Source organism: Neoarius graeffei, chromosome 10, assembly GCF_027579695.1.
Source record: "Neoarius graeffei isolate fNeoGra1 chromosome 10, fNeoGra1.pri, whole genome shotgun sequence".
In the NCBI taxonomy this organism is placed as follows: Eukaryota; Metazoa; Chordata; class Actinopteri; order Siluriformes; family Ariidae; genus Neoarius; species Neoarius graeffei.
The window spans coordinates 45,080,410-45,089,584 of NC_083578.1; the positions used below are offsets into that span (position 1 = coordinate 45,080,410).

The 9,175-nt window shown below is 42.4% G+C and overlaps 1 protein-coding gene across 1 annotated transcript; it reads left to right on the forward strand.

Moving 5' to 3' along the window:
* Positions 1-1,799: 1,799 nt before the first annotated feature.
* Positions 1,800-2,903, forward strand: LOC132893518 (putative nuclease HARBI1). Its single transcript, XM_060932712.1, has one exon. It carries the CDS (start codon positions 1,800-1,802, stop codon positions 2,901-2,903), a length of 1,104 nt encoding a protein of 367 aa, XP_060788695.1.
* The last annotated feature ends 6,272 nt before the right edge of the window (positions 2,904-9,175 follow it).

Here is a 9,175-nt window from a genome sequence, read left to right on the forward strand (position 1 = left end):
GCACAAATGGTTAATTAACTTATCAGGAGTTTGAACTACTACACAGAGCTTTATAAACAATCTCCCAGAGTTATCAACTTTGATTGGGTCACTGTCAGCCCCTGCAGAACTTGATCAGGCAACTGAATGCTTAGAGTCAACATTCAGCTATACTTTAGATAATGTAGCTCCTCTGAAAAGGAAAATGATCACAGAGAACAAATTAGTAGCCTAGCATAACAATGACACTTGCACTTTAAAACAGACCACTCGAAAATTGGAATGTAAATGGCATTAAACAAAATTGGCAGCATTCAAATTAGCTTGGAAGGAGAGCTTCCTGAAGTAGAGAAAAGCTCTTAGTGCTGCTGCAGTAGATCAACATATCTCTCCACCCTAATAGAAGAGAACAAAAATAATACTAGGTTCCTATTTAATACTGTAGCTAAATTAACCAGGAAAAAGACCACTATCGACACATGTGCACCTGCAGGATGTAGTAGCAACGACTTCATGAATTTTTTCAATGACAAAATTGAAAATATCCGACAAAAAAAATTCAAACTACTAATATAAGGTCAGACAATTAAGTGACCCTGTAATTAACAATATAACTATCAGATCAGCAATTAGAATGTTTTACTCCCCTTAGAGAAATCGAATTACTTTCATTAATCTCCACATCAAAATCCTCAACTTGTGTACTAGATCTCTTACCTACACGTCTATTCAAACAGATAATACCTGAAGTAATTGAACCGCTTCTAAAAATAATAAATTCTTCTCTTAGGATTGGCTATGTACCCAAATCCTTTAAACTAGCAGTTATCAAACTACTGATTAAAAAAACCTGACCTCAAGTCTAGTCAGCTGTCCAATTATTGGCCAAGATCAAACCTCCCCTTTATCTCCAAGATCCTTGAAAAAGCAATGGCACAGCAGTTATGGTCATATTTACATAGTGCCCTGTCACACTACGACGTTCTCACCAGCGTTCGAGTAACGTGTTGCGAAACGCAGAGGAACGTCGAGAACGTTAGAAAAAAGTTACAAGAAAGTTAGACGAGCGTCGGCAAACGTTGGGGAACGTCGAGGGACGTCGGCGAACGCTGAGGGTGAAAAATAGTTTTGGGTGTGCACAAAAATTCAGGACGTTCTATCAAAACGCTACTTACACGTTAGAGGAACGTTACACGAAAGTTTGCGGGCGTTACTTGAACGTTACTCGAAAGTCAGGACGTTCCCTGGACGCTAGGCGGACGCCGGCCCATCAGGGTCGAGTGTCCAGCGCGTGCCTAGCGCTTGGGTAATGCTTGCCTAACGCCTGTGTAACATCCATCGAACGTCTGTCCAGCGTGTCGCCAACGTTTTTCAGCGTTCGTCAGCGTTCGCCGAGCGTTCTTAACGCTCATGTAACGCTCTTTCAACATCTTTCTAACGTCTGTCAGCGTTCTGAATTTTTCCAGCGTCTGTGTAACGTCCATGTAGCATCCTTGTAACGCGCCTGTAACCTACTGGTAGCGTTCAGGAGCATTTGGCAGGCACTTGCCAGAAATATATTTAAAAGGGGCTTGCAGAGGCCACCGACAGTCCTGTTGGAACTTTCACAGAGTGAAGACTTCAGAACAATGACAGACCAAGAGAAACACCAGTATGCTGTTGCTGCTCTCATGCATCACAACAACCTCCTGCAGTTGGCATTGCACCAGGTTAAGATGTCCAAGGCAGAGTCAAAGAAGAAAAGGAAGAGGAGAGGGAGAAAGAGCTGGGTGAGACCCTGGATAGGAAGGCGACCACAGTTTGGTGTTTATGACAAGCTGATGGCTGAACTCCGAGCTGAAGACCAAGCCTCCTTCCACAACTTCCTGCGCATGCCAGCAGTGATGTTTGATGAGCTGAGACAGAGAGTTGGTCCCAGGATCACCAAGAAGGACACTCGCTTTAGACCGGCCCTCGACCCTGGTATGAAGCTGGCCCTGACTTTGCGACACCTTGCTTCTGATGACAGCTATGCTTCGCAGAAGTTTGCCTGGAGAGTACCTCACAACACACAGTCACTGGTGGTCAGAGAGGTTTGCCATGCCATACTGGACGAGTACCTGGATGAGATGCTGACCTGCCCCAGTACGCCAGAAGAGTGGAAGGAAGTTGCTGACAGATTCTATCAGAGGTGGAACTTCCCCCATGTCCTGGGAGCACTAGATGGCAAGCATGTGGCCATTAGGTGTCCTGCAGAGAGTGGCTCCTTGTATTACAACTACAAGGGGTTCTATTCCATCGTGTTGCTGTCCCTTGTGGATTCTGACTACAAGTTCCTGTGGGCAGATCTTGGAGGCCTGGGATCAGCATCTGATGCCCAGATCTACAACTCCAGTGAGCTGAAACATGGAGCTGAAGAAGACCTGCTTGGGTTTCCACAGCCTATACCTCTCCCACAAGACACTACAGATGTTCCATACTTCTTCATTGGAGATGACGCCTTTGCCCTGAGAGCCTACATGATGAAGCCCTACAGTCTCCGTGGTCTATCACAGGAGGAGCGCATTTTCAACTACAGACTGTCGAGAGCCAGGAGGGTCGTGGAGAATGCCTTTGGGATCCTTGCCAACAGGTTCCAGGTGATTCTTGGCACTATGCAGCACAAGCCAGAGACTGTGAAGCTGATAGTGAAGACCTGCTTGGTCCTTCACAACTTGATGAGGGTCAGATATCCAACACTGCAGAACCAACAGCTGGACCAGCCAGAAGGTCCAGAAGAAGACTTTGTGCCTGGTGCCTGGAGAGATGGCTTCAATATGGAAGACACACAGGTTGTTGCAGGCCCCAACACTGCGACCAAAGAAGCCAAGAAGCAGAGGAACCTCATCAAGCACTGGGTCAACTCCTCAGCTGGGGCACTGGACTGGCAGGACAGGATGGTGTAGACCTGGACCCTAGTGTTGCAATGCAGAATGGACTTAATATAGACTATACTTTTTGGTAGACACAACTTTTAGAAACTGAAATATTGTATGTGTAACTTAATTACAATGACTTATTTGTCGATAACAGTAATAATAAAAGTAATTGTGTGTGTCATTTCGAAGTAATTATTTTTACTGATCGCCCTACTTTTTTAGCCAATCTGTTCTAGGCATGATCTCTTTTTCAATTATTTATTTTACTGAGTTCCCGGTCGACCCCTTTTCACGTAACCAAACGTATAAAACAGTATTAATAAATGTCATAGTTTTATTTTGTATTGTTTTATTCTTTTTCATTTTTTTAACTTTTTTTTTTTTTTTGGATTGTGTATTTTTTTATTATATTTTTTATTTTATTTTATATTTTACTTTTTAATTTTTTTTATTTTAAAATAAAAAGTAAACTAAAAAATAAAATAAAAAATAACAAAATAAAATAAAACATATAAAATAAAAGAAAAATATAAAATAAAACATATAAAATAAAAGAAAAATATAAAATAAAACATATAAAATAAAAGAAAAATATAAAATAAAATAAAACATATACAATAAAAGAAAAATATAAAATAAAATAAAACATATACAATAAAAGAAAAATATAAAATAAAAAATATATTTTACTTTTTATTTTATTTTTTATTTTATCTTTTATTTTATATTTTATTGTATATTTTTTATTTTACCTTTTATTTTTTATTTTATCTTTTATTTTATTTTATAATTTTTTTTTACTTATTTTATTTTTTATTTATTTATTTTTTTTCATTATTTTTTTTGGGGGGACAATATTAAAAACAAGAAATTGAAAGTTTCACGCAAGAACCAGGCAAAGTTCAAACTATGTACAACATTTATTTACAGATTCCTAAACAAAAAGTTCTACGAGTCAGTCTCTGGGTCCACTGGTGGCTGTGGAGTGTTGAGCGTGTCATTCAGAGAGGTAGCCGTGGACGGGGTGGCAACTGGACCTGGACTGTCCAGGGTGCTGAACAAGTCGCTGACACTGGCTGCTGTAGACACTCCGGTGGGGAACACGGTAACGTCCGTGGCGGCACAAGTGACAACCAGGGCTGGAGAGCTGCTGCCTTGGTTGCTCTGGTCCATGGTGTGTCTTGCAGAGCTGATGGCCGTAGAGACGGAGGCATGGGTGGTGGCTGGTGCTGTCAGCGTGTGGAAGATGGGAGAGTTCCTACTCTGTTGCTGGAAGAACCTTTGTGGCTGGTAGTAGGAGTGAGGCTGCTGGAAGGACGAGTGAGGCTGCTGGAAGGACGAGTGAGGCTGCTGGAAGGACGAGTGAGGCTGCTGGAAGGACGAGTGAGGCTGCTGGAAGGACGAGTGAGGCTGCTGGAAGGACGAGTGAGGCTGCTGCTGGTGGTATCTGGCCATCCACTCCCTGGTCTGTGACTGCCAAGGAGTGCCAGTGGGCGGGTTGTCATGCCACTGGCTAGGGTCCGGCTGAAACATGTCGCTCTGGGCTTGCCTGGTGGTTGTGATGCCAGGAGGGGGGGCCGACCGACATGTAGCTGAGAAGGTAGGCAGGTCCTCCTCTTCCTCTTCAGTGTCTTCATCCATCAGCCGCGTGAGGATCATGTTGATGCTGGCCCTGGCCTTCTTGAACTTCCGGCTCGACATTGTGAGAAGGCTGTCCCTCACGTAGTTCACAAAGGTCGACTCAGGGGTCACTGCTGGAGGCTGGAACAAACCCTTGAGTATAGCCTCTGACTCCTTGACCTTCTCCTGCAGGGTAGCCAACACGTCATCCTCAGTGGTGGTATCCTCATCCTGTCCAGATCGTCTGGGCCTCTTGGAACTGCTGCTGCTGGAGGCTGCTGTGGCAGGTGTGGAAGATCTGGAAGGTATGGCAGCACACTCCGTGATAGAAGGTCCAGATACCGGTAAATCCTCCTGGACAGTTGCTGCAGCTGAGGCTCTGCTGGGTAGGATGGGCTTGGCTGGCTCCGGTCTGTGTCGCACTACCTCCTGCAGGAACCTGAAGTTGTTGAGCACCCACTCGTCCCTCTCTGTTCTTCTTGGGGCACCGTCACCGCTCTTGTGTTTCATGAGTCTGGTGTTCTTATCCTGCAGTGACCGGAACCAGCCCTTCAAGTGCTTCACCGTCTTCTGCATCTTCTCTGCCTGGGCCTCCCACAACTTCTCCTTGTTTGTGATCTTGTGGTAAGCCTGGAGCTTAGAGTCCCACAATGTCCGGTTCTCTTGTAACCACTCGACCATGATGGCCTCATCAGATTCAGAGAGGCTGTAATTTATCCTGTCGCTCTTCTTCCTCTTGCCTCTGTCCTGTGAGGAGGCTGCTGACAAGCTTCTGGAGGAGGAGGAGGAGCAGCTAGATCCTGGAGACCCTGGAGAGGCTGGAGATGGCGACTGGGACCTGGAGGGGGTGATTGTTGCCCTCTTGTTCTTCGGCTGCTTCTGCTGCTGGCTGCCTGCTGGCTGGCTGTCAGCCTCGCTTTCAACAGGAGGGGGATGGACCTCTGCAGTGATGGAAACAACCTCCTGGCTGGGAGAGGATGCTGCTCGTTGGCCCCTGCTGCTGCCCCGACCTCTGCTGCTGGCCCTCTTGCTCTTGGGAGGCATACTTCTTTTCGTTTCGTTCGTTCTTCGTTTTGCGATGTTGACTGCGCGGTGGTTGAAATGGAAGTGATGCACTCTGGCCAAAAGCCCCCCCTTTTATACTGCGCGTCCAGCCGCAGGTTGGCGAAACGTCACAGGAACGTCACACAAACGCTCCACGCGTTACTCGAACGCTACAGGAACGCTAGGCAGACGCTGTGGAAACGTCGAGAACGTCAGCTAGACGCTGGACAAACGTCGAGAACGTTACCTGGACGCAAGGCAGACGCTACCCAAACGCTATGATAACGCTATCAAAGCGCTGTGGACGCTATGAGAACGCTAGGTTTTGCTGCAATTTTGGACCACAAACGTCGCCTGACACTGAGGGAACGTTGGCTGAGCGTTACCCAAGCGTTACAAGAACGTTACAACATCGTTGACCTAGAAACTTAATTTGAAGAACGTCGACGTTCCCCGGCGTTTCTCAAATTTTTAAAAACGCAACCAAACGTCGAACAAAACGCTATAGTGTGACAGGGCCAATAGGAATAACATCCATGAAATATATCAGTCAGGAATCATCATAGCACTGAGACAGCACTGGTGGAAGTACAACCAGTACATATTTGTAGTAAATGACCTCCTGTTGGCATCTGATCAGGGCTGTGTCTCGCTGCTTGTGTTGCTTGATCTTAGTGCAACATTTGATACCACTGATCATTCCATTCTTCTGGATAGACTAGAAAATGTTGTGGGAGTTAAGAGAACGGCCCTCTCCTGGCTCAGATCTTATTTAACTGATCGCTATCAGTATGTTGATGTAAATGGTGATTTTTCTAGACATCTGAGGTAAAGTGTGGTGTTTCACATGGTTCTGTCTTAGGTCCACTGCTTTTTTCTTTACATACAGTGGTGTTTGAAAGTTTGTGAACCCTTTAGAATTTTCTATATTTCTGCATAAATGGTTGATCCACACTCCATACCAGTTGGTGGTGGTAATGCATCATAACGGCATTTGCCAACCACCATAAAACTCCAAGAAGAAGAAGAAAGGGGGTGAATATCTATGCACACTCCAGATTTATGGTTTTTCATCTTAATTATTGTTTGTCACATTAAAAAAAAACAACAATTTGCACCTTACAATGGTAGGCATTTTGTGTAAATCAAATGGTGCTAACAACCCAAAAATCAATTTTAATTCCAGCTTGTAATGCAACAAAACAGGATAAACACCAAGGGGGTGAATACTTTTGCAGGACACTGTACATTCACCAAGTAATCTACAGGCTTTTCCACATGTTCTGTTGCAAACTTCAAACAAGCTTCACAACAGAGGTGGACAGTAATGAAGTACATTTACTGGAGTACTGTACTTAAGTACACTTTGAGTATCTGTACTTTACTTGAGTATTAATTTTTTTGGCAACTTATGACTTTAATTTTACTACATTTGAAAGACAAATATTGTACTTTTTACTCCACTACATTTCTATCAAGGTCTTCATTACTATAAAGCTGCTTTGAAAGTGGATGTTTTTTTTTCTTTTCTATTCTAAAACATGATTGGTTTTTTCACAGCTGACACTGAGACGGCCTATCAATAATCACTAGGGTCACATCACGTCCATAGACTGTATAAAATCAAGTTCAATTATTTCTCTGCAACATTATTTAACACGATCAGTTGATGGCCGAATGGAAGGAGGTGGTACTTCTGGGGAATGCACATAGTCATGGCTATAGCTAGAACCCATGTTTCAGTTTTCTGAAAGCAGTAAAGAGTCATTTCATTTTAAATGTTTGCTTTGTTTGCCTAAAGCAGCCTACAAAAACTTGCCGTCCAACCTGTGGAAGCATATTGAGGTATGTAAATGTTTTATTCCAAGAGAAAGCTTGCAATGTGCTTTTAGAGCTAGCGATAACATTGCAATAGCTATGCAGTCTAGTTAGTCAAATGATTTTCTATGGATTTGCCCACCAAGTTGCCATAGCCTTGTCCACGACTAACATTAACACAGTTAGTTAACTTGGACACTGATAGTGTGTAAAAACAGAGTTACACTGACATGAGTAACATTTAACTTATCTGAAGTGGTTTCAGAAATATTTTAGCATAATCTTGCCAAATAAACAAAATGTAGAAATCTTTCTTTTCTAGTAATGTTAGCTACCCAATTATGATTTTGAGTTTGAAAAGATTTTGCTAGCATGTCAGGAGGAGCATCACTGACTAGCTAGCTTAACAATAAACCATCATGATTCCACAGGCAGATTCATATGTGCATGAATACATACACTTGCGCATGTGAGACCTGTGAGATGGACAGTATTGTACTAGTCAGTCACAACAAATTGTTGAATTGTTTTGTTTTGATGTCAGATGATGGTCTTGCATATATATATATATATATATATATATATATATATATATATATATATATATATATATATATAATTTTTTGTCTCGCTTAAAGCAGTGTTGCTATTGGGCAGTTATTAAGCTAGAGGTGTGGACCTGGGTTTTAATCAGGTTGGATTGTCATTTTTATTTTCTGAGCAAGCTGCATTTACAGCCAGTGCTTAATTTGTGAAGTGGGAGGTCCCGGAATGCAGGAGGTGGGTGGGTCCGGCGACTCAAAAAAAAAAAAAAGGCGGGGGGTGGTTTACTATAACTTTACACACACGCCTATTGTGTGTGTAAAAAAAAAAATAATAATAATAATAATAATATCAGACATTATGATCTTAGAAAACACTTTAGTGATGAACAGTTACAGACAGTAATATGTCGTGATATTATGTTATATTATTTTTTATTAGGCTATATATTAAATTATATATTAAATTTATCTTCTAAAATAACAGACTGTACTCATATCACAACCGGTTTATTTCACCATTGGAGATCAGATCACACAAGACATGAGTTAAATGACTCATTTTAAGGATTTAAGTAGGGTATTTATCGTAAAAGCAGTGCCAGTGGGACTTCGTGGCTCAGGTGGATAAGGCGCCATACCATAAATCCAGGGACCCGGGTTTGATTCCAACCTGTGGTCGTTTCCCGAGCCCTCCCTGTTTTTCTCCTGCTCATTTCCTGTCTCTACACTGTTCTATCCAATAAAGGTGGAAAAAGCCCAAAAAAGAGAATAATTTAAAAGCAGTGCCAGCAAACATAAGTGCAATCAATTCAAGTAATAGTTAAGAAATAAAGGGTTTACAAAACAAGTTGGATAATTCATTTAAAAAATTTTAGTAAGCTTTCTTGTTTTTTTGCCATTTTTTCCACAGCGCAAGCTAACGGCTACAAAAAACCCAGTGTTCTATTGAGCAGAAGTATACACCCCATGTCCCTCCCTCTTCCCCTTTCGCATAGATTTTGTGGATGTCATAGGAGAGAAATCAACAACAGATATCAAAATCAAAACCGAACACTAAACAAATTTTTATTTACTTATTTAATTTGTTTGATTTTTTTTCCCTTTGTGATGGTCACGGAGGTGATCTGATCCATTTAAATAGTTGCCGGAACACCGAATGAAATGAAAATAGCTGCCAGATCCAACAACGGAGGTTACGGATCTTGTTCCGTCATGTTCCGGCTCAAATTAAGCCCTGTTTACAGCTATTCCACTGCCTTCCTGATTAACATA

Bases quoted from the DNA above. Each gene is read 5' to 3' on its own strand.
- LOC132893518 (XM_060932712.1), top strand. From the start codon at position 1,800: ATGGCTGAACTCCGAGCTGAAGACCAAGCCTCCTTCCACAACTTCCTG.